At 56.9% G+C, this 24759-nt stretch overlaps 1 protein-coding gene across 1 annotated transcript; it reads left to right on the top strand.

The window, feature by feature from the left end:
* Positions 1-2346: 2346 nt before the first annotated feature.
* ITGB4 (integrin subunit beta 4) lies at positions 2347-23074 on the top strand (the record flags this gene model as incomplete). The annotated part of the gene is made up of 40 exons (XM_084298278.1): positions 2347-2449; positions 2724-2806; positions 3322-3423; positions 3692-3896; positions 4306-4402; positions 4760-4931; positions 5218-5481; positions 6144-6233; positions 6362-6484; positions 6570-6737; positions 7170-7246; positions 7398-7609; positions 7784-7887; positions 8027-8125; positions 8797-8923; positions 9056-9175; positions 9464-9570; positions 9835-9868; positions 10056-10247; positions 10433-10536; positions 10811-10869; positions 11205-11228; positions 11391-11539; positions 11620-11799; positions 12368-12516; positions 12881-13085; positions 14084-14244; positions 14415-14595; positions 14727-14864; positions 15405-15587; positions 15784-15915; positions 16935-17135; positions 18025-18189; positions 18662-18835; positions 19838-19987; positions 20663-20851; positions 21112-21267; positions 21701-21865; positions 22265-22378; positions 22932-23074. The coding sequence occupies 40 exons, from the start codon at positions 2347-2349 to the stop codon at positions 23072-23074; spliced, it is 5601 nt and encodes a 1866-aa protein (XP_084154404.1).
* Between the last annotated feature and the right edge of the window lie 1685 nt (positions 23075-24759).

Genomic DNA, 24759 nt, shown 5'->3' with positions numbered 1-24759 from the left:
CCCTGAGGATCCTGTCCCCAAAGGGGGAGTGAGCCGACAGCCCCATCCCAAAGGCACTGAGCTGCTGCTGTTTTGTGGGTCTGAATGCAAGGAAAGGCTGCTGTGTCCGTCCCAGCCTTGGGGGCTGCGTGGTTGAAGGTGGGGACACAGATAGGGGTTGGGTTTTCATATCCCCATGTCCCCAGCCTGCCCTCCTGCCATGGGCTTGTGGCATTTCTGCTCCCATTCCTCGGTCCCTGTCCCCATCCACCCCAGGGCAGCGCCTGGCTGCAGCCTCGTCCTTCCCAGCACCGAGCTGCTGGGGGGACACGGGGACAACGCTGTGCTGCTGCCACCTGTACCCCAGCCTCGTTGCTCCAGTGGTTTCTCTGGGGAAGCTCCTCCTTGCTCAGGGATGAGTGATCCAGCCCAGGGGTTCCCAGGAGCTTTCCGGAGCTGTTTCGTCGACTGTGCCAAGGCAGAGACGGAGGCTGAGAGGAGAGGAAGAAGAGCAGGGGGAGACGTGTGGCCTGGGAGGGGTGGGATGTTTTTGTGCCGCTGGGAGCAGCTCCACTTCGTCCCCTGGTTTTGCACAACTGGACAGGTTTCTTTTGTTGTTGCTGTAATGAAAATCCAACCAAACTGCAGCACTTTTCCAAAGCAAAGTGACGTTTTCCCTTCCGGAGGAAATTTTTGAGATCGAGGGATGGCCGTTGGCGTGTTTTTACACCCAGCAGGGCCACTCCCGCAGCTGGCAGCGAGGCTCTGTGATGTCCCAGAGCCAGCAACGCCCTTGGTTGATTTCAGCCCCACCAAACACTTCAAAGTCTGCGGCTTACCGGCATCAGGACATCACTATCAACCTGAGTTTTATAGCCTCTTATCTCAGCACTTGAAAAGACGTGACAGCACCTGGTGTGTCCAAGGCCCAGGGTGTGCCAGGCCATCCCCTGCTGACTCTTTCTGGACCCGTGGCTGGGAGAGGAACCGGATCCGTGCTTTGAGGCTGCCTCGGGTCTGAGCCAAGCTCTCCAGCCTCTGGATCAGGGCAGGGGCTGGTGTCCCCAGCAGGGATGCCTTCCTGAGATTTCCCTATTTTCCACGTTTCAGCCACGGGCTGTGTATTTGTCGCTGTGTGATAAGCCACTGAGCCAAGCTGGTGAGGTAAATGAGCCACCCACATCTTGTCCCGTATCAGCCGTGTTGTGGGAATAAGGCTCAAGCCCCCAGGGAGGCATCTCCTGACTCAGTGCTGTGTGTGCTTGAGACCTTGCCACGGTGACTTCTGCAAACACATGGCCTCATGCAGTCAGTGTATTCCCAAGGATTTGTTGACCACGTCTGGTCCCCACCCATTGATATTTGAGCTGCTCTTCCCAGTGACTTCCCAGGGCTCCAGATCAGCATCTAACTGACCAAGTGTCAGGGCTGTGCTCTGGGTTTCCCCCTGGGAACTCAGACATTGTCAGCTATTCCCATTTTCCTTGAAGGTCCCTCATTTCAGGGCTTTTCATGGTATCTCAGTTTTATTTTGTAGAATCGGGGATTATGCTACAACAGCAAGAAGCTATAAAACTGTTTGTATCTGATATTTCACACTGGCATCTTCCAGAAGGGAGATGCTTTACAAATATCTTTATGCCAGAGACTTTGCCTCGACTGTTCCCTTTGCCTTGCCGTGGTGCCAGAGCTGGCACGGCAGCCGCAGAGCTCAAGTTCCAGCCCTGTCTCTCGTGTTTACCACCTCTGACTGCAGATTTCTGGCCAGCACTGGTCGCTCTGCCGGCCAGGTAATCCATCACGGGTGGAGGCAAGGAGAACGGCTACTTCTGTCTGGGATTTGGCCTCCAGATCTACACGAGGGGTCCCGGAGCTGCCGGGCTCTGAAGACCACAAAGTCTTTCAACAGCTCCAGGCAGGGCAGAGCTCCGGGTCTGGCGTTCCCAAAGCCTCACCCTCTGTTTGCTGTGTGCCTGTTCTGGAAACTCTTCGTGCCATAGGGAATAGCTGGAGGGAGGGGTCTGCTCTGTTTTTGGGGTGCAGGCGCCTTTGCTCTCCTCCTCCCCAGCCCAAGCAAGGCCTCGACCCAGTCGGTCACCGCTCTCACGTGCGGAGGGTGCTGGGCTCCAGCCGGCCGCGGCGCGGCAGCCGCCCTGCCCCAGCCCGTGGGGACTTTGAGCCTCTCGCACAAGCCCACATGGAGCAGGAGCCGCTCTCGCTTTTGATTTCATGCCCTGCCCTGCTGAGACCAGAGATTGCAGCCGGGCTCCGGCTCTCCAGGGCACACGGGGCCGTCCCACTGCAGCTGTCCTCCTCCGGGGCCGTTTCCCCCACCGAGCCCTCGGACCCCCGCGATTTCAGCGTGCCATGTGTTTCAGGAGGAAGAGGATGGCCGCCCTGCCGAGGGCTTGTGCTGGGCTGCTGCTGCTGTCCCTGCTCTGCACCACCACCCTCTGCCAAAGGACCAAAAGTGAGTGCAGCCTTTCTATGCCTGCCCTCGACCTCTGCTTGGTGCTGCCCTGCAGGACCATGCAAGTCCCCATGAGCTGTGCCGCGTGCCTTCCCTCCTGTCCGCCGTCCCCCCATGCACTTGGGTCTCCTCTCTTGCAAACCCCGCTGCTGTTTTCTTGCTATTTTCTGCTAAACAACCCAACAGAGCCTCCGCTGGCTCCCCCAGGGATGGGGGCAGCCCTTCCACTGCTCACCCTTTTTTTTCCTGCGTTCTCCCCCCCCCCCTTCCCCAGATAACCGCTGTGTGCAGAGCCGGGCAAAGAGCTGCTCTGAGTGCATCCGAGTGGACAAGGAGTGTTCCTTCTGCACCGAAGAGGTGAGACCTGGCAGGGGACACTGGGGCTCTGCTTCCAGGCTGGTTTCATGCCCTGCATCCCACCACCCCCGGGCAAAATCCAGGAGAGGAACCTGAGAGCAGAGCCAGCTCCCGGCTCCAGCTTCTCCAGACCGAAAGCTCGAGACGTGGATTTCCCTTGGCTCAGGCACTGAAGCGGGGAGGAGGGAGAGCAAAAACCTTCCAGAATACAGGGATTTATCAGAAAATGCCTGTTGGCCAGGCCTGAAACTCTCCATGGGGAGGAGTGCCCGAGGGATGGAGGGAGAGTCTTGTCCCGGACAGCCCAGTAACTCGCTGGTGCTCGAACTCCCCTGGTGCCGGAGGACATTGGTGCTTCTGGATGAGATTCATCCCCACCTCCCTGCCCCTCTGCTGCTTGCAAGGGCTCTCTGGACCCAGCCACCTTGGCAGGGACCCTGCTGTCTTCACAAGCTCCGTGCCCTCCCGGTGGGGAGGATTTGTGGTTTCGTAACGCTGCTCTCGCCCCATTGCAGAGCTTTGAGGAGCCCCGCTGCGACCTGCGGGAGAACCTGCTGCGCTACGGCTGCGGGGAGGCCAGCATCGTCTACACGAGGGGCGAGATGCGGACAGAGCAGGTGGGTGCTGGGAGGCACTGGTGGTGCCTCCAGCTCCTCCCCAGGTGGTGACTCGGCTCCTCCCCAGGGGCCCTGCCGTCCTCAGCCTCCTTCCTATAAAACCTCCCACAGGGAAAATGCAAGATCCAGACCATTTTTTATGTAGGGTCTGCTCCAAATCAGCTCCCTCCTGCCTGTCCCAGCCCTTTGACTTCCCCTCCTGGCCTCCGCTTCATTTCACCCTCCTGGGAGCTGGTTTCCATCCCCTCACACCGCTCTCCCCTCGCAGAATATCAGCATCAACATGCGCCTGCAGAGGACCCAGGTGGCCCCCCAGGGCATGTTCATGCGGCTGCGGGCTGGGGAGGAGATGACCTTCAACATGGACGTCTTCCAGCCCCTGGAGAGCCCCGTGGATCTCTACATCCTCATGGACTTCTCCTACTCTATGTCCGATGATCTGGACAACCTCAAAAGCATGGGCCACAACCTAGGTGAGATGAGAGCCGGGTCTTGTGCCCGTGAAGGGGGGCAGCTCGCTCCCACCTGCAGCCCCAAATCCTTTGCTGGCAAAGGGCTGAGAGGTGCCTGTATTAATTAGATTATAATTATGCCTGCACCATGTGGCTTGGTGTGGGGATGCCCCTCCTGGCCCTGCAGGGACCTTCCTGTGTCCTCCCGGTGTGGAGCTGCTGCAGAAGCCCCAGTCTTGGAGCTCCCAAAGGTGGCATAGGTTTCTACCCCAAAAAAAAGACAAGCCCTAAGCCCAAAGAGCTTAAAAGCTGACAGTTTGGGAATTTTAGCTAAGACACAACCAGCCGGGAAGATGCTAGGAAAGGACACCCTGGAGCAGCATCCTGGTGGGCATCTCCTTATTGACGTCCCTTCTTCCCTTCCTCCCAGCCGAGTTCCTGCAAGACCTGACCTCCAACTACACCATCGGCTTTGGCAAGTTTGTGGACAAAGTCTCATCCCCGCAGACAGACATGAGGCCTGAGAAGTGAGTGGGGCTGGGGGGGTCCCTGGGGACAGCGAGGGGAAGGCAGGAGCCCCTTTGTACTTCTCTGTGGCTTTCCCAATCTCCTCCATCTGTGGTGCCAGAGCCTCTGTCCATCTCTCTCCTGCTCTGCCATGACAGGCTGAGTGGCTTTCCATTTGCCTCCACCTCCTCCTCTTCTGCTTGGTGTCTGCCCAAATGCTCTCCCACCCTTCCCCGCCTTGTGGCCATGCAGCTGGGGGGCAGCGAGCAGCTCCGTGAGGTCCCCAAAGCGAGGAGAGGTTGAGACTTTCACTCCTCTGGTCGCTGGGCAAGCAGTGCCTTGCTGGAGCATCCCTTTGCTCTCTTGCTCTCTCCTAGGCTTCGCGAGCCCTGGAACAACGCCGACTCCCCCTTCTCCTTCAAGAACGTCATCCGCCTGACCAACAACATCAACTACTTCAGCGAGGAGCTCAGGAAGGAGCGCATCTCCGGCAACCTGGATGCCCCCGAGGGCGGCTTTGATGCCATCCTGCAGACAGCTGTGTGCAAGGTGAGGGGCTGGGGGCATGGGGAACAAATGGGCGGGGGTCTGGTCTTCATGAGCCCGTCTGGGTAACGAGGGGCAGAGAAGCAGCACGGAGGTGTCCCATGCATTGGGGTGTAACCGGGGGAGGCAGAGAACTGCTGGCTGGTATTGTTGGGGACACGTCGCTGGTTGTGTTTGCTGCCAGGTGGAGGTGCTGCCATGTCCATGTGGTTTTCTGAATCCTAACCTGCCAATGTGCCATGGTTTGGGCTTGGAAATAATGGTCCCTTCTCCCCATCCCTGGCTGTAGGACAAGATCGGCTGGAGGAAGGACAGCACGCACCTGCTCGTGTTCTCCACCGAGTCTGCCTTTCACTATGAAGCTGACGGCACCAATGTCCTGGCCGGGATCCTGGCAAGGAACGACGAGAAGTGTCACCTGGACACCAGGGGCACCTACGTGTATGACACCAAGCAGGACTATCCCTCGGTGCCCACCCTGGTGCGCCTGCTGGGCCAGCACAACATCATCCCCATCTTTGCGGTCACCAACCACTCCTACAGCTACTACGAGGTGAGGAGACCCTGGAGGTCAGGGAGCTGTGGGGGGTTCTCTTTCCTCCAGGACCATCTCTCCTCTGCCTGCAGCTCAGCTGCTAGGAGAAAACCTTCTCTCATCTCTGGTCCCCAAGTGCTAAACAGATGCCCTGGCACGTCAGGAGGGTGCCGTGGCACTTGGGGAGGTCCCAGGGTTTCTTGCTGGGGTGCAGGAGCCTCAGCTCCTGGAGGTCTCCTCATTTTGGTGGCTGCTTCATGTAAAGCAGTGTGGGGAGAGCTGGGGAGCAATTGAGTTTGGGAGGGATCTTTGGAGGTCTCTGCTCCACAGAGCAAAAGCTCAAAGCAGAGCCCATGGCAGCGTTAGATGAGGTTTCCCAGGACCTTGGTGCAGCTGAGCTGAGAACGTCCCTGAGGACCTGATTTAATTGATGCAAGGACTTTCTCCCAGGCAGTTCCCTGCTTGTTACCTACTAAAAATATTTTATTTCTGGCTAAAATCATGTCTGCATATACCAGCAGCCCCAAATGGCACCATCCCAGTCTCGGGCTGGGCTGAGCACAAGACCCCGGGAGCTGTAGGGGTTTCTGCTCCCAGACAGCTCCCGGCTGCCCGGGAAGGGCAGAAGCTGGACCTGCCGTGGTGGTGCTGTGCCTCACTGAGCACCTTTCTCCCTGCAGAAGCTGCACAAGTATTTCCCCATCTCTGCGATCGGGGTGCTCCAGGAAGACTCGTCCAACATCGTGGAGCTGCTTCGCATGGCCTTCGAGGTAATGGTGCCCTCCGGGGCTTCGCTTTCACTCCCAGGGCAGGATGTGGCCCCTCCAGGGCAGGCCATGGGGTGGCCACAGTGGGGCTGCAGAAAATCAGGGTCGTAATCACCTCCTGCCCCCCACAGCGCATCCGCTCCAAGATGGACATCCGGGCTGACTATGTCCCCAAGGCCTTGAAGACAGAGTTCATCTCCTCCATGTACCAAAAGACAGAGTCCGGCTCCTTCAACATCACCCGTGGGGAAGTGGTAGGTGCATGGGATGGGAGGAACAAGCGGGGTGCCAGCAGCAGGGTCGCTCTGTGGGGCTCATGCACCTTCCCCTTCCCTGCAGGGCAAGTTCAAGATGCGCGTGAAGGCGCTCGAGTACGTCGGCGGGCAGCACGTCTGCAGCCTCCCGGAGAAAGACCGTCAGGGAGTTATCCACGTGAAGCCCACGTCCCTGAGCGACAGCCTTAAAGTCAGAGCCTCGGTGGTCTGTGATGTGTGCCCTTGCGAGCAGGTACGGGTTGTGTTTGTGGACGTGCCCCCCTCCTGGGAATGCGTCTGCCAACACGTGCCGGTCCTGCTTAGCTCCTGCAGCTCGGTGCCAGCAGCTCCTGGTTTTCAGAGCTGGAGGTTTTGAATTCTGGGCTGGGAGACCCCAGGATGCAGCTCTGAACACCCAAGGGGCTGCTATGGGGTGGTGGGCACCCATCCTGCCCGTCTGTGCTGCCTGGCTGGAGATGCTGGCTCACAGGTGGCTGCCCCAGCCGCCCCCGGAGCTCATCCCAAGGACACTTTCACCACAGCCCACACGGAGCTGTGCTCGTTGTCCTACAAAGCTCAGTCTCATGGGCAAAGCCTATTCCCTGGCTCTGCCTTTGTGATTCCTGAGATGGCCCTGGGGGGAACCGAGCCCACCCAGCAGCACCTCCTCGCTCTCCCCTTGCAGCACGCGGTCCCCTCCTCACCCAAGTGCAACTTCCGTGGGGACTTCATCTGTGGACAGTGCCTCTGCCACGCAGGCTGGTAAGGATTTTGCCAAGCCCGGTGCCCCTCTGGGGGTTCTGGCCATGCCTGGCAACCCACCAGGATGCACGCTTGTGCCCTGTGGGCCCTACCTGGGGGCAGCCCCCATGCCCTGCTCCTGCCTCTCTCAGCGCCGTCTCCTCTCCATCAGGCAAGGGGACACGTGCGAGTGCTCCCTGGAATCGTCCTCCGACAGAACAGAGTGCACCCGCCCCGGGGACGAGAAGGCGTGCTCGGGCCGGGGCGAGTGTATCTGCGGGAAGTGCCAGTGCAACCTTGAGGGCCAGGTGCAGCGCTTCGATGGGGAATTCTGCCAGTACGATGTCCTGCAGTGCCCACGCACCTCCGGCTTCCTCTGCAACGGTGAGCACCACCCCGCTGCCCCCTTCTCCGGTGCCTGCAGGTCTGAGTGGCACAGAGGGGTGAATAACGGGCTGTGGGCTGCGGGGACAGGGGAGATCTGAGCCTGGGATGCACCCCAAGATGCCAGTAAAGCCCAGGGAGGGGTGCAGCGCGGTGACGTTTCCCCTCTTGCAGATCGCGGTCGCTGCTCCAAGGGTGCCTGCGTGTGTGAGAGCGGCTGGGAGGGCCCAGGCTGTGAGTGTCCTACGAGCAATGACACCTGCATCGACAGCCGGGGGGTACGTCCTGGCCGGGCCACTCCAGGCCGTGGCAAATGTCCCCGTGCTGGGGACACGGGGAGCCGGCAGCAGCTCGCTGGCACCCGGTGCCACTGCCTGTGGCTGCTCTCAGCCACTGACTGTCCCCTCTGCTCCCCAGGGCATCTGCAACAACCAGGGGAGGTGCGAGTGTGGCAGGTGCATCTGTGACAAGGCGTCCGTGTACATCAGCTCCACCTGCGAGATCAGCTACTCCCTGGTGAGCCTCAGCTTGGGGTCCCTGGGGGCTTTCACTTCTCCTTCCCATTGAGAGCCTGTAGGGAAGGAGAGCAAAGCGAGGGTGGAGGCATTTCTCGGTCGGGAGCAAAGTCCTGAGCAGGGCATGGGCTTGCCTGTGCTGAAATGGCTGGGCTGGGACCACCCTGCAGCTGTGGGCTTGTTGTGCCCCCAGAGGTGTTACAGCCCCCGGGTGCCATGTGTGCGCCCCGTGCGCCTGCACACTGGTGCAGGGCGTGCACCCAGGGGCAGGGCAGAGTCTGAGTCTCGGCTCCTGGCTTGTTCCGATCTGCCCCAAGGCCATAAAAACTCATTTCATGGCTGGCTGCCTCAGTTTTCCTACTGACAAACACATGCTAATCCCACATGGAGTGGAGAAAGCTGGCTCAGTTGTGTTCTGGGAAGGCCACCTAAGGCCCTTGGAGGAGATCTGGTTGCTGCCCTGACGCAGGCTGTTGGTGTGAGAGGTTTTGGAGAGATGGTGAGGGGGCTCAGCACCTCCATCCAGCCCAAACACCTCCAGCCTCTGGGTCAGGGCTGCATGGCTCAGGGTGTCTCCGAGGCAGGTGGCTGGAGAGATCTCCCCAGCCTGGTTCTGGGCGCGATGCCCGCCCCGCGGCCGGTCTCCTGATGGTGCTTTGTGCCCCTGCCCAGGGTTTCCAGGCCATCTGTGAGAGCATCCGGGACTGTGTCCAGTGCCAGGCCTGGGGAACGGGCAACAGGAAAGGGAACTGCAGCACGTGCCACCTCCAGGTCCAGATGGTGGAGGAGCTGAAGAAAGGTACCAGGATGCAGACACATGTGGTGTGCCTGCCCTGTGCATGTGTGCCCTGGGGTCTCATCATGCTTAGAGCTGGGTTCCCAGTCCTGGTAACTCCACAGCCTGGTGATCGTGTCCCCAATCTATCCCCAGAGGAGGCCAGCGAGCAATGCTCCTTCCAGGACGAGGAGGATGACTGCACCTACCACTACACCCTGAAGGGAGACCCCAGCGTCCTCCCCAACGCTACCGTCCAGGTGCAGAAGAAGAAAGGTGAGCAGGCATGGGAGGTGGAGAGCAGCGTCCTCAGAGAGCAGCACCTTTGGTGATGAGTGCCCAGCACAGTCAGAGAGAGACACAAGGTGCTGGAAGGCCCCTTGGGTATGAGCCAAGAGGTGGCAGAGCTCTCCCTGGGCAGCATTTCTCATTGTGAGCACCAGGAGAGAAGCTCCCAGGCTGAAATTGGCTGCTCCATCTCTCAGAGAGCTGTGGCCGTGCTCTCCCCGTTCCCTCCCCTGGCTGCTGCCCTGCAGTCACAGCCGGTGCTGCTGTCCCTTGCAGAGTGCCCTCCGGGAAGCTTCCTCTGGCTCATCCCACTGCTCATTTTCCTGATCCTCCTCCTGGGGCTGCTGCTGTTGCTGTGCTGGAGGTTCTGCGCCTGCTGCAAGGTGAGTGACAAATTTCCCAAACCCATCCTGCCCCTACCAGGGCTGGGTCCTGATGGTGTCCAGCACCCGTTGCTGGCGTGAAATGCTGTGTGATTTCCCCCACTAAAAGGATATATGGCTAAAATCACCTTCCAGAGCCCCATTCATCCACTGCCCACCCATCCCTGCTCCAGCCCTGCTGCTGTGAGCCCTCCCAGCTGGAGACTTGAGATTTTTACACCCTTGGCTGCAGAGTGACTGTGTGTTTGGTCATGTCTTTTCTAGGCTTGCCTGGCCCTGCTTCCCTGCTGTGCACGAGGTACCAGCCCTTTGAATGGGGGGGAGAGAGGGGTTTGTGGGGTCACTGCCTTCCTTGGGGGGGAGGACACAAGTAGGGATCCCCTTCTGGGGTGTGGTAAATCAGGGCCATCTCCTAGCAGAGCCAAGCTGCTGCCCGTCCTCCCTGCCCCACAGCATGGCAGTCTGACTCTGCCCCTGCTCTGCAGGTCGCACGGTTGGCTTCAAGGAGGACCACTACATGCTGCGCCAGAGCCTCATGTCCTCCGACCACCTGGACACCCCCATGGTCCGCAGCGGGTCCCTCAAGGGCCGGGACACCGTCCGCTGGAAGATCAACAACAACGTCCACAAGCAGGGCTTCGCCTCCCACGCCGCCACCGCCAACCCCAAAGATCTCAGTAAGTGTCTCCTCCAAGGAACGGGACCCCGAGGAGGTGCTGTGGTGCCACAAAGGGCAGGACGCCATGGGATCTGGACACCATATCCCCGCGTATATCACGCATATCCCCACACATCCAGCTTTTGCTGGGTGATTTCTCTGACCGGGAGGGAAGAAACCTGACCAGGGCATTTCTCCTTGCAGTTCCCTACGGGCTGTCTCTGAGGCTGACCCGGCTTTTCACGCAGAACCTCACGAAGCCGGAGAGCCGGGAGTGCGAGCAGCTGCGCAAGGAAGTGGAGGAGAACGTAAGGGCCTGAGCACCTGGGGGGGCTTGGGGTGGGACTGGGCACAGGCACAGCGGTGGTGGCTGTGACACCTTCCCTAGACACTCAGTCCTTGAAATGAAGAAGAGATTTTTCCCGATTTTTTTTTTCCTCTTTCTGAAAGAAAACACAAACCTTAAGAATTATCAAAGCATCACGTTGATGAGGCTTGCTCCTGAAGCTCCTCTTTAGCTTCAGTTTGCAGCCTCTGGCTATGTTCTGGGGATAAACCCCATGTCCATCTTGCTCCTTGCAGCTGAACGACATTTACAAGCACATCCCGGGCTGCCACAAGCTCCAGCAGACCAAGTTCAGGTGGGTCACTGGGGGGGGGGAGAACGCCTGTCTCGGGGTCAGGGTTGCCCCAGGGCACTGCTGATGAGGGAGAGGATGGGGAAGGGTGTGAAATCTGTGAGCTGGGAGGGAGCAGGGTCTGTGAGCCCTTCCCAACACAAACACGAGCCCAGTGAGGAGCTTCACCCACCGGAGGCCACGGGCTCTGCAGGAAGGTTTGGCACCACTCCCCATGGCTGAATCCCGTGGGGCATCTGCTGCGGCTCAGACATGTGCAGGGCTGTGATTCACACAGAACTTTGTCTCCCCAGAAGCGTTACTCACTCTGATTTTATTTTTTTTTTTTTCCCCCTCAGGGTACAGCCCAATTCTGGGAAAAGGTAAGTGGAGTTTGCAGCCTTGTCTTTGCTGCTTCTCCCTTTTTGTGTGCAGGAGTGTGGGTGGCGGAGTGCCCTGCAAACCCGCTAACCCCTCCAGGTGCTGCATGCGATGAGCAGACCTGGCCTCAGCTCTTCCCCTGCTTTTTCTTCCCCTGGCCACAGGCAGGACCACACCATCGTGGACACTGTGCTCACTGCCCCTCGCTCAGCCAAGATGGACATCATCAAAGTCACCGAGAAGCACGTCTCCCACGAGGCTTTCAATGACCTGAAGGTTTCTCCAGGTTATTACACCGTGACCTCGGATCAAGGTAGGGAGCGGAGCCCAGCGCTGCGTCCTGGCCGGGCAGAGGGGGCATTTCCCACCTCTCACCATCACCCTTTCCCCCAGATGCTCACGGGATGGTGGAGTTCCAAGAAGCCGTGGAGCTGGTGGATGTCCGTGTCCCGCTCTTCATCAGGGAGGATGATGATGATGAGAAGCAGCTGCAGGTGGAGGCCATCGATGTCCCCACCGGCATCGCAGAGATTGGACGCAGGCTGGTCAACATCACCATCATCAAAGAACAAGGTGAAGGGCAGCAGCCATGGCATGAGGCATGACCAAGGGCACTCGTGTTGGTTGGCCCCTTGTCCAGATGGACTCCTGTGGTTCCTAAGGAAGGTGTTGAGTTCCCCAGCACCACAAGCCAGAAAGAAATTTGCTTGGTGACTGCTATCTGAAGGCACCTGGGTCTAAACTAGAGCATCTTTTAAAGCATCCAAGGGAGGGTCATCATCCCTGATGGCAGGGACCAAAATGTTTGACCATCACAGGTTTAAGTGCTATCAGTTTTGTGGCAGATCCAAGGTTGGCCACATGCCTCTGCTGCTCCAGTTCTAAAGTTGTTGGAGTGATGCAGTGGAAGCCCTCGTTGCTCTTATGCTGTGCTTGGGGCAGGTGAACACCCCCAGTGATTTTCCTCTGCTTTCTGTGTGGTTGTTTTGGGCAGGGAGCAAGAGGACTGGTAAAGTCTCCAGTCCATGCAGTGGTATTTCAAATGCAGTTCATACCCATGGGTGGTAGGAAGTCTCTTCCCAAGTGCTTGTAATGTGATTTTTCATGCATTTGACACATTTGTTCTCTCCTGCCCTTCCAGCCAGCAGCCTCATCACCTTCTTGCAGCCAGCCTATTCCCACAGCCGCTTTGACAAGGTGGCCAAGATCCCTGTCCTGCGGGAGATCATAGACAACGGGAAGTCCCAAGTCACCTACAGGACCCGAGACCTCACCGCCAAGGACGGCAGGGTAAGGCCAATGCTCCTGGCCTTGGCAGGCAGGAACGAGCAGACACCAAGGAAGGAACCGACCCTAGGGCTGCAGGAAAACTGAGTTGGGTTCAAAGGGGACGTGGCCAGGAGAAGGTGGACCCAAGGCTTTTGTTTAGCACAGGGACGGACACATTCTCCTCCATCCCTGATTCCTGCCCTCATTCCCTGTGTCTCAGGGACTTGAGAGGCTGCTTGGACCTCAGTCAGAGGGTGCCAGCTGCCCCCGAGCTGTGGGCACTGGGAGGCCAGCGGCGGTTCACTGGGAGATGAGGGGAATCTCGCTGGGAACCATCTCACGGGTGCTGTGTGCTCTGACCACGCACCTTTCTCTCCTCCTCCAGGACTACGTCTTCGCAGAAGGTGACCTGATCTTCCAGCCCGGCGAGACCCGGAAAGAGGTGCAGGTCTCCCTGCTGGAGCTCACCGAAATAGACACCCTCCTGCACAACTGCCAGCTCAAGCAGTTCGCCATCGACCTCCTCCATCCCAAGTACGGTGCCAAGATCGGCCGCTACCCCCAGACCACGGTGACCATCGCTGACCCAGGTAGGGGCTGGCAGATGGCAGCAGGAGCTGGGGGACCCCAGCAGGACCTGCCCAGCCGGGTCCTGCAGAGCTCCAAGCCCTGCAGAGCTCCAAGCCCTGCTGCTCACCCTAAGGGCAGGGATGAGGAGGTGCCTCCAGCTCCCACTGGTAGATTTGGGTCTCCCTCTAGAGGCTTGAGCGGGTATAGGCACTGGGTAGGAAGAAAATAGATGATCTACACTGCAAAAGGAAATAGGGGGCATTCTTCTTTTCTTTTCCTTGGGGATTTGAAGAAAAAACTGTTAAAATAAAGGAGAGGCTCCCTTTCTGGGAGCTGTGCTTGGCGATTCCTGTGACTGTGGCCGTACAGAGCTGTAAGAGCTGCCAGCAAGTGGGTCAATAACAGAGAAAGATTTATCGTGGTAATAGCTAGGAAAACTGGGGATACAAAAAAGTCCCTTGTCACTGGAGTAACCAGAGCAGCTTCCCGGAACAGGCAAGGCCTTGGTGACTTTCTAGGAGAAGCAAGGGGAGGGGATTTTTTGGGTAGACCTGTGTGGTGCCAGGAGTTGGACTCGATGATCCTTGTGGGTCCCTTCCAACCTGGGATATTCTGTGATTCTGTGACTTGAGAAGGCTCTGCCCATCTGCTCCTCTTACAGCTGCACAGGGCAAGCAATCAAGATGTGGAAGCATTGTTAAATATATTCAGCCAGAGCTAAGGATTTTAAGCTGCAAGAAGCCAAGTTCTTCCTACCTGGGCAGATTGTGAGAAGCAGCAAGAGGTGCAGGACTTGGGGGGGTCAGAGCCAGACCCTTGTGTCAGCTAGCTGTATGGTTTGGGGGTGTCCTCACTGAATGCCTCAGTCTCCCTTCCCTGTGATGGGGAACTACCCTTCTGAAATGCTTTGAGAGGTTCACTCATTAATGGCCAGGCAGTGATGAGAAGAGGCACATTTCCTTCTTCTCCATCCTCGTGGGGCACTGGCACTGATGTGCTCTCTTCCTCGTGTCTGCAGAGGTGGTGGATGGTGTCCCCCCACTGACTGGCATGGGCCAAGTCACCCAGTCCCCCAAAGGCCGTCTGGGTGCACCGCTGAATCCCAATGCCCAGGCTCTCAGCTCCAGGAAAATCCGCCTCAGCTGGTTTCCGCCGCCAGGAAAACCCCTGGGTTACAAGGTAAGGGGGGAGAGTGGATCCCAGGGGAGGATGTGGGACCCTTCCTGTGTCTGCTGCACATGCGTGGTCACTTGTGCTGAAGGGATGGGGAGAAGAGACCCAAAGGAGAGAGCTAGCTCTCCCTTCCTGGCTCCTCTCCATGGAATCACGGCTTTCTCTTGCTTTGTCAGGTGAAATACTGGATCCAGGGGGACCCCGAGTCAGAAGCTCACCTCATCGATGTCAAATCACCATCGGCAGAACTGAATAACCTCTACCCCTTCTGCGACTACGAGATGCAAGTCTGCGCCTACAACGCCATGGGTGAAGGGGTCTACTCCGACATCATCCACTGCCGCACGCTGGAGGACGGTGAGCGCTCTGCACCTCGTTTTCCCCACATGGGAGCAAGCTGGCATCCTTGTGCCTGTAATTCAGGGAGCTCTGAGCACCTGAACGCTCCCAGCTGGAATAATCTAAGCACCTCGTCCTTGCCTTTCCAGTGCCCAGTGAGCCTGGCCGCTTGGCTTTCAACGTCGTCTCTTCCACCGTGACGCAACTGAGCTGGGCTGAGCCTGCAGAAACCAACGGGGAGATCACGGCGTATGAAGTCAGCTATGGACTTGTTAACGAGGACAACAGTAAGAGCTCGTTTGCTGTCTGGGGCAGCTCTAGGAACAGGAGAGCACTTTCCACATCTGGGCTGGCCCCAAGTTGCAGTAGAACCAAAATGGATCCAAAAGCATTTCTTGTAATAGTGGGATCTGGAGGGGTCATTTCCAGAAGGAGGGAGTACAGGAAATCATCCCTCAGGACTTAATCCTGCAAAGCCATGAGCACCCTCAGTTCCCATTCACTTTGGCAGTTTTTTTGCGTTGTTTTTCACCTTAAAAACTTAGCTCATACATCTAGAGGGACTGTGGTGCCAGAAAGATGCTATCTGGTGACAGTAGCTGATACACCAGCAACAGGAGACTTCTGCTGTAGGTTGACTTCAGCATTCAGTTTGGGGATTTCTCCAAAATTATGTCATGCCTGTCACTAGCAACCCAGATAGCCTCAGCACCTTGTCCCAGAGCCAAGCTATGTCCCAACACCAAACCACAAGCCTGTTGGCCAAGGAAGATCTGTGGCGGGGTTTCTCTGTGTCTCATGGGGGAAATGTGCACCTGTATTTTCAGTACCCATTGGCCCAGTGAAGAAGGTGCTGGTGGAAGACCCAAAGAAACGCATGGTGCTGATAGAAAACCTGCGGGAGTCCCAGCCCTACCGCTACATGGTGAAGGCCAGAAATGGTGCTGGCTGGGGGCCTGAGAGAGAAGCCACCATCAACCTTGCTACACAGCCCAAGCGTCCATTGTCCAGTGAGTTATTGTCCTGCCTGGGTGGGGAGCAGGGGAGGCAGGAGCAGTGCCGAGGAGCTTTCTCCATCACCCTGCTGCTTCTCAACACCCTGCCCTCTCCAATCGCCCTGGTGAAGGCTGAAGGCCAGCCTGAGCGTGGTGGAGACAGTGTGGTTTTGAGCTGCACGTCTAATGGCATTTTCCACCTCCCCTCCAGTCCCCATCATCCCCGATGTCCCCATCATCGATGCTGAAGGAGGTGAGGACTATGACAGCTACCTGATGTACAGCTCAGATGTGCTTCGTTCTCCGGCTGGCAGCAAGCATCCCAGTGTCTCTGACGATTCAGGTACGTTGCTCCAGGTTTTGCAAAGGTCATCTTCAACGTTCATTTTTTCCTTAATTGTTTTCAGCAGTGAGTTCTGTTGCTCCTTTTGTCCTCACAGCGACAGGGAGATGTGAATCATGGAGCTGGTGGAGATCAGCACTTCCAAAGCACAGTGCTTGGAAACATTTGACTGGTCTTAGTCTAAATAAGACCCGTGTCCCCTTGTCTTAGCCATGAGGCAAAGGCAAATCTCAGTGTGGGGTGGTAGAGGAGTTTTTCATAGCCCTCTGTGCTCATCTTCCCTTCATTTTGGTGTCTGAATGGACCAAGAGTTACTGTCAGAAAACAGGATCTGGCGAGGCACAGACCTCTGAGTCCCTTGGGTGCTTGGGGTCTCAGCCAAGCCAACAGGAGGGAATTCAACAAGTGGTGGGGAGGCACTGGCCAGTGAATTGGATCCCGGTGGATCCCTGTGGCCTCTGAGCTCTTCCTTCATCACTTCGCTTTGAGTGGGGCTGGCTCTCATATGCTATACTGGGACAGCAAGGGGAAGACTGGCCATAATGAAATGCTGAGGTTGTCATTGGGATCTGGAGGGTCTTTCCTGGGGGGTTCTCCAGAGCCTGGGATCCAGAAGCAAGTCCTTGCTCCCTTCAGAAAACAGAAATAACAGGAACACCAAGTGTCTGACCATCCCTTGTGCACATCGTGGAGCAAGGAAGCCTCTCCCGAGCAGAGGACCAGTGTAGCAGGCTCTTCGTGACAGGGACAGCCATATGGTGGGACTTGGACTCTCACCTTCTGTCATGACGGACACAGGGCTGGAAAACAGCCCTGGGGCTGGGGCACCCCCTGCATGTCACGTTCCCTCCATCTACCACTCACCTGATGGCTGCACCTCCTGACCTCGTCAGCCAACGGGCCTTGTTCCCCCCAGCGGCTGCCCCTTCCCCTCCCCGGCAAGCAGCACGAAGGCAGTGGGGAGCCCACCCCGTCCCCCGTAGATCATGCCAACACCAGTGCTTGCCTTGTCCCAAAAGGCTCCAGGTGGAAATATGTGCAGCTGCTGGGAGAAGACTTGGATCTTCGCCGCATCACCTGGAGGCTCCCACCCGAAACCATTCCCCGCCTCTCTGGCAGCAGCCACCTCTCCTCGGACACCGAGGGTCTCCTCCGCGAGGAGGACAGCGACGTGGCTACTGGCAGCCTGATGAGGAGCGGGACCCCCCGGCCCCAAGCAGGTGAAGGACGGCTTCGTATGGCCCTGAGTGTCCTGTCTCGTCCTGCTCTGAGCCACGGGGCCTGCGGCTGGGCCCCCCCCAGCACGTGGCCCCCTTCCTCCCCTTGTGTGCCCGTCCTCCTGTTGGCGTGATGTTCACATGCTGTAGAGTCTGCTTCAAAGCCTTGTCCTGGTGTGTCTGCTCACGAGTGTCAAGGTAACCCCCATCTCGGCATGGACTTGGGAGCCTGCTAGCAAGTTGCTTCTACAACAGGCCGGACCTTCAAGGCATGAGCCAAACTCAAATGATGCCTGCTAAGTACCACCTCCAAGGGCAGCTCCTCACCTTAACTGAGTGCCCTGAGCTACCAGGGCAGATCTGCTGGACCGTTAAACAGAAATCACTCTCTCGTGGTAGCTGATCTCTCCCGGCCTGCTGAGAGGGGATGAGGATTTATCAAGGACCTGAGCAGCGAAGCAGTTTGCTTTTCAGACCCAGCTGAGATGGGATCCAGAGTGAGATTTGGAGAAACCGCCTCCATAAAGGGCTGTTTTTCTTCTTCTGGCTTCTTTTTTAACCTGAAATTATAAACTTGTGTTTGCGTCAAAGGAGAGAGAGAACCACAAGGCAGTGCCCCAGCGAGGCCGAGGTCTGGAGTTACCTTGGGCACCATGGGTGTCTCTGGTGCTGGGTGTAGGCAGTCTCTGTTTCCCGTTTGTTTCCCCGTTTTTGCGTTGGGTGACCGTGGCTTGTTCTAGATGAAGCGCTCCAGAACCACCTTCCAGAGTGGCTAAGGCCAGGACAAAGCCGAGGCAGGGTGCACATGGTGCCTCCTGCTTCCTCCCCAGGGAAACTGGAGCAGAAGCCCAGTCCTCCAGCCGCCTTCCTCACGGTGTGCTCTCTTCCACAGAGCACCTGCTGAACGGCCGGGTGGACTTCTCCGGCAGCAGCAGCACGCTGACCAGGGCAACAAACACCAGCTACCACCAGCTGAGCTCACACGTGCAGCAGGAGCACAGGGTGATGGGCAGCTCCTCGCTGACCAGAGACTACTCCACGATGATGATGGGGCATGGTGAGTGCAGATGTGGCAGGGCCACTTCTTCTCTTCTACCTTCATAACCACCTTCAGGTCCGTGCCCTGCGGATCCTTTGGGGGTGAGGACTGTGCTCACAGCCAAAGGGGCCCGTGAACCAGAGATCTGGAAGGCTTTGTCCTTACTACTGATGTGCAAATGCTTTGGTAAGGCTGCTCTGCTTCCAGACCACTCTGCAAAGGGTGCCCATCCCTGATGTGCAGAGCACCTGGCTAACTGCAAAGCATCCCAGAAAAAGCACGTCTTTCTCTCTTACTCTGTCCAGCAGTGTGGTTCCCTTTCAGCTCCATGCACATACACCAGGCTGATGCTGCCAGGTTGCAAAAAGACCTTAAAATCTGAGCCTTAAAAAAAAAATCTCTGTGCAGGAGCCAGCACCCGGGCTGAGCCCCCTCTGAAGTCTTCACCCATGTTTTTCTCTTTCTCTCTTTCTCTTACGCTGCTCTGTAGATTACCCAGGGAGATCCCTCCCTCCCATCCGTGAAGATGCTGGGAGGACAATCCCGCTGCCCCGGGATGTGGGTTTCAGGAGCAGGGCAAAGGTGAAGGGTTACTACCCCAGCACTGGCTTTCGGGACTCTATAATCATGACTGATGGGTCTGCAGGGATTTGCAAGTACATAGGTACAGCTTTGTCCAGTGTCTCCTTCCAGCCACGCATCCCATAACCAGCCAGGCCACTGGCCATCCGTGAGCTGTTGCCATCTGCTGCCCCCAGACCCTCTCTCCATGGCTTTCTGTGTGCCACCCCAACACCCGGGCTGTGCCTCCATCACACCACCTTTCCATTTGCAGGTCACTTCAGCTGTGTTTCAAGCCACGTGGGCCAATTAACACTCACCGCCGCTGCCACCGTGCTCTAACGAGCTGACCACCTCATTGCCCCCTCCTTTTCATTCCTAACAAGCTTATTGTCCCCATTCTTACCCCACAGGCCTTTGGAGGACTCCTGGGGAGAACGTGTGCTCCGTACGAGATGTCCCTCTGCAAACTCTTTGGTCAGAAGTCCATGAGGTCCTGCCAGGAACTCTGTTTGGGTGCTGCATGCAGAAAGCAGGGGCAGAAAACAGCTTCATGTGCCCGTCCCTGAGCTTCACCTCCCTGGGAGGTTTCTGTGCTCGCCATGAGCCTTGTGTCCCACTGGGCTGAGCTGTGGGGAGCCAGGAGCACCCTGCTCTGGTCCCAGCTGCCTGTGTCCCCTTGAACAACCCCTGGGCTGCTTTAGCTGCAGGTTAGGGCCACTCTGAACAGAGCTGTGTTTGCTCTGAAGATGCCTGTGAAGGGTTGGGCAGAAAGGGCTGCTTTGGGGTGGGCCAGGAGGGTCACACACACTACATGGACTTCTGCTCTGGTTGCTTCACCACAGGGCCATGAAGCTTATCTTGCCTTGTCCCACCCGAGGGTGGCCCCCCAAGTTTGTAGGACATCCTTGTAGGTGTGCAGAGCCAGACAGTCCCCCTCTTGAGAGGCCCAGCTTGCAGAGAGGACATCTCACCACGTTTTCACCACGTTCTCCCCGGACCATCAGGACCATCCCACGCTTCCGCGTGCCGCTCCCTCCTCTCCCCCAGCCCAACTAACCCCTCACCCCCAAACCCCTGCCGTGACAGTCCCGTTCTGCCTCAGATTCCAGGCTGCCGCTGGGCATCCCCGACACCCCGACCCGTTTGGTCTTCTCCGCCCTGGGGCCCACCTCCCTGAAGGTGAGCTGGCAGGAGCCGCACTGCGAGAAGGAGGTGCAGGGCTACAGCGTGCAGTACCAGCTGCTCAACGGAGGTGAGCGGGCAGGCAGCTGGGTCACTGGGCAGTGCTGGGAGCTTCTGGTGGGGGAGACTTGCCCAGGTCTTCTGGGCAGGCTGCTCTCTTGGGTTTCCTTGAGCAGAAGGGTTGGAGCAGATGATCTCCAGAGGTGCCTTCCAAGCACAACCACTCTGTGATTTCGAGCTCCCAACTGTACTCTTCCTGTAGCCCCGAGGAAATGTCTCAGCCACGTTTTTTATTCCCTCTTTCTGTCGTGGGGACAGAAAGCTGCTCTAGGGTTTGTGGAGTCACTCCTCCTGCAAAAAACCCTGTGCTCCTTCTCCATCATCATCTTAACTGAAGGTTTTTTCATCACATTGGATTTGGAGGAAGGATTGGAACAACAATTTATTATTTTTACCTGAAACTTGGGGCAGTTAGTGAAAATGTAATTCTCTTTGCTTGAAAATCCCTGAGTTTTCAAGAAGCCATTGTTTGTTCTAAGCCTTTTTTGGAGCAACATCTGGTCCTGTGCTACCAGCTGGTGGGGGCAAGGTGTGATGGAGATGGCTGGGGAGGGGGGAACCTGGATGAATTTCTCTGGCTCAGTTTTCCAGACAGTTCATTTGAGGTAGGGTTTAGGAGAAAGCCAGGGCTCTGCCTTTGTGCCTGCAACACGGCGCTGATGTCCTGCTTCCCCGTGTGTCCCAGGAGAGGTGCACCGCCTCACCATCCCCAACCCCGGCCAGAACTCAGTGGTGGTGGAGGACCTGCTGCCCAACCACTCCTACATCTTCAAGGTGAAGGCACAGAGCGAGGAGGGCTGGGGCCCCGAGAGGGAAGGAGTCATCACCATCGAGTCCCAGGTGGACCCGCAGAGCCCGCTTAGCCCTGTTCCAGGTGAGGTGGATGGGGGGACCTGGGTGGCGCTGATGGCTCTGTTTCTGTCCTCACTGCTGGTGGTTTTCTCTCCCCTTACCTCATCCTGAGCTCTCCTTTCCTTTTTTTCATTAAAAAACGGGACCTTCTGCCCCATGTGCTTACCTTCCCTTAGCTGTTGGGGTACCTGAGGCCTCCCAGCTCATTATACAAATGCTGTGTGCAGCCCTCAGCTGGGATCCTCCCCACCACTTTCTGACCCCTCGCTTGTGCCCCCGCAGGATCCCCCTTCACGCTGAGCACACCCAGTGCTCCCGGACCACTGGTTTTCACTGCTCTCAGCCCCGATTCCCTGCAGCTCAGCTGGGAGAGGCCCCGCAAGCCCAACGGGGCCATCCTGGGCTACATGGTCACCTGCGAGATGCTGCATGGAGGAGGTAAGGTAGCAGGCTGTGGAAAACCAATTCCTTGTGCAGAAAACGAGATCACCTCCAGCAGAAACTTGCTGCCTTTTTGCTGGGAGCAGCAACAGAGTTGTGTGCTCACACCAGTGCAAAATGGGGACGTGAGACTGGTTCCAGGCCTGGGAGCAGCTGGACCCCGATGCTTTAAGTCATTGCATGATCTGGTGTAACAGAAGTGGGGAGAATTGGGATGTCACACAGCCCAAATCCAGCTGAAGTTATTTGCTCAGGATCAGCACTGCACTGAAGTAGGGCTGTCTTAGCTGCCCTATTTCTCAGGGTGTGACCGTACAACCTGTCGGTGGCACGGAGCTTAGGGAAAGCCAAGACTCCAGCCAGAAGTGGGAGGTATTTGCATGGACGGTCACTCCTATCTGTCTTCACCTGCGTCTGTCTGCGTTTTTAGGGGAGCCCAGGAATATCTACGTTGAAGGAGACAATCCAGAAACAACCCTGACCGTGCCCCACCTGAGTGAGAACATCCCATACAAGTTCAAAGTGCAAGCCAAGACCACCCAAGGCTTCGGGCCGGAGAGAGAAGGCATCATCACCATTGAATCTCAGGATGGAGGTACAGTACCACATCTTCCTGGAAATGCAAAGGCAAGAAGTCTCTCAGAGCAGTAAATACAGCTCCTGGAGCCCTTCCCTGCTCTGGTTGTGATTCTGTTTGCTATCTCCATAATGAAGGCAATCCTGTACCTTGTGAACGCTGTCCCTATTCCACAAAATGCACTGAATGACAATTACAAGAACCTGTCAGTGTTTAATTTATTACAAATCTTCTGTCTTATACCTGATTCCATGCATAGGCAGAGGTCCTCAGTCCTCCCAGTTCCTCCTAAACCCAGCCCTAATGACAAGACGAACCTCCTGAACTGACTGTTGGTGCTCGTTGTGCAGGGGGGTCACAAGCGTGGGAGCTCCTTGTCATTTCCTGGCTGACTTCTCCTTTTTTCCTTCTCCCCAGGCACTTTCTCACAGTTTGGAGGACAGCAGTACATGAGAGAAGTGTACAACTTTCCCACTGAATACACCACCAAAACCAGCATCAGCCACTCCTCCCTGGACCCCCACTTCTCAGGTAAGGGCTTGCTGTCTGCTCTGAAACCCTTGGAGAGCAAAGGTCAGCTCTGCTTTAACCTCAGATGTCCCAGGCAGTGCAGGGGGGGTCCACCAGGCAGGATAGATGGAGAGGACCAGGCCCTTTTCTGCACCACGTCCTGCTCTGCCCTGCAGGCAGTTGCAGCCATTTCCCTGTGTGCTGCCTGATCACAGAGGGAAATGTGAGTTTTTAGAGCCCCACAGGAGCAATCTGGTGATGAAATCATAGTTCTTCCTGCAAGGCTACGCCTCTGCAGAAAAGTATGATGACCATTTTAATTACATCAGTCCAGCTGTCCCATGTTGTCCCTTGAGTTCAAGGACTCATGGGCTCAAGCTGCAAGGAGGAGAGTTTAGGAGCTGGTAGAAAAACTCATCTTATTGACTGGCATAGCAAAGTACTGAATTAATTGATCTGGAGAGGTGGTATTGAAGGTGAAACCTCTGCCAAAAAAACATGAGGTAGTGCAGACCCCACTCCCCGTGACCCCATACTCAGTGCAGCACCCTGAGCACGAGGCCTCTCCTTGCAGATGGCATGCTGATGACAACCCAGCGGGTGGAGAGCGCCAGCAGCACCCTCACCAAGCAGGTCACCAAAGAGTTCGTCAGCAGGACCGTGATGTCCAGCGGGACCCTCACCAAGCAGATGGAGAGGCAGTTCTACGAGGCCTGAGCCAGGGCAGGCTGCCCGCCAGCGGGACGCCGCCGTTGGGGCGTGCAGGGCTCCGTGGCACGGTCCAGGAGGGCTTCATCCAGACTCTGCCGCGGTGCCTGGGCAGCTCCTCCTGTGGGCAGAGACTTTCCAGGGCACTTCAAGCTCTGGAGCTCAACTTTAGAGCCCAGTGCACCCCAAGCTCTGGTATGGTTGGGTCATCAGGCGGGTGCTCGCCATGCCCTGTCCTGCCCTGTAGAGCCCCAGTCCTGCAGGATGTACAGGGATGCCTTCCATGAGCAATCACCGCTCACTCCAACACCATTTTTGATGCCCACCCATCCGAGCACTCCTGCAGAAGTGCAGGTGTCTCAATGGTCCCCACCTCCCCAGGTAAATGGAAGGCAATGATTTACTCCTGGGTCCTCGGTTTTGAGAGGAGCCCAGCTGATGGCATCCTGAAACAGCCTGATATTTATAGAGGGTCACCGTTCCCATCTTTGCCCCGGGCTCTCTGGAAAACGGCTGTCTGCTGGAGATGGTGATTTTGTTCTGGGTTATTTTAAGAGCTGCATGGTAGCGGGTCAGGGTAACCTCTGCTTTCCTACTGCACCTGTCCTTCGCTGCTAACCTTTGGTACCACGATAGCAAAGCATAGCTTTCCATCTGTATAGCACTACTTGTGTTGGCCTCTGATGCATTATTTTTTTTTTTTTGCATACGATATTGTACAGTTTTCGTAGTATATATATAAATATATTATAAATTTTATTATTTTATTAAAAAACAATGGAGGTGGATGAGATCTATGCTGAGTGTTTGAGGATAAACTGGGACCGTGGCTGCTGAGAAGCATCACATAACTGGAAGAAATTAGTTAAGGTCTTGATCCAAAGGCTGCTAAAACCCATGGAAAGCCTGGTTTTGGGCAGCTGATGCCTGCCAGCCCTGCAACCCTCAGCAGCAGGCTGCCAGCAGCTGTGTGTGAACGTCTGCGGGCTGGAGCTGCAGCACGTGCCTGTGGAAGGGCTGAGATCTGCTGGGGAGCAGGATGAGAGGAACGGTTCCGTTACGGTGCCTGGAGCTGAGAACAGTGCTTGGGACATCACACAAGGCTGATGTGGACAGAGATTGTGGATGGAAAATGTTGGATTGCCTTTAAAAGCCCTTTTGCCCAACAGCAATGCCCCAAAAGGGACCTGTGAGCACTCGGGAAACACAAGGGAGGAATGGGACTGGGAAGAGCAGCATTTCTTCAGGCTGAGCTTATCTCCTGAGCCTTTCTCCTTGGCTTTAGCCGTCCTTGGACAGTGCTGGGTGTGGGGCTGAGCCAGGACCTTGCTGGGCCTCGTTTCCCAGCTCTGGGCAGGATGCCCAGCATCTCGCCACCCTCTGCCAGCACAGAACAATTGGGCTCCGTGTCTGGATGAAAGTCACGTTTCCCTGGCTTGTTTCAGCGGCACGGGCACAGGCGAGGAGCTGCTGGAAAAAAAGATCGTGCCCAAAGCAGCAGCTGCCACCTTCCTGGGTTGGTGCTTTCACCCAAAGCAGCAGCTGGCTCTTCTCTCTGGCAGTATCGCCTGCTTGATTTGATCTGAGGCTGCACCTTGGCTTATTTTATTTTTTGGAATCAGAGAAAGATTTTCCAGCTCTGACGGTGCCAAGAGAGCTCCCTCTCCTCGCCAGGCTGCTCATGTGGAGGGGAT

Source organism: Netta rufina (genome assembly GCF_964035555.1).
Source record: "Netta rufina genome assembly, chromosome: 19".
Taxonomy (NCBI): domain Eukaryota; kingdom Metazoa; phylum Chordata; class Aves; order Anseriformes; family Anatidae; genus Netta; species Netta rufina.
This window is presented reverse-complemented; position numbering and strand designations above follow the sequence as displayed.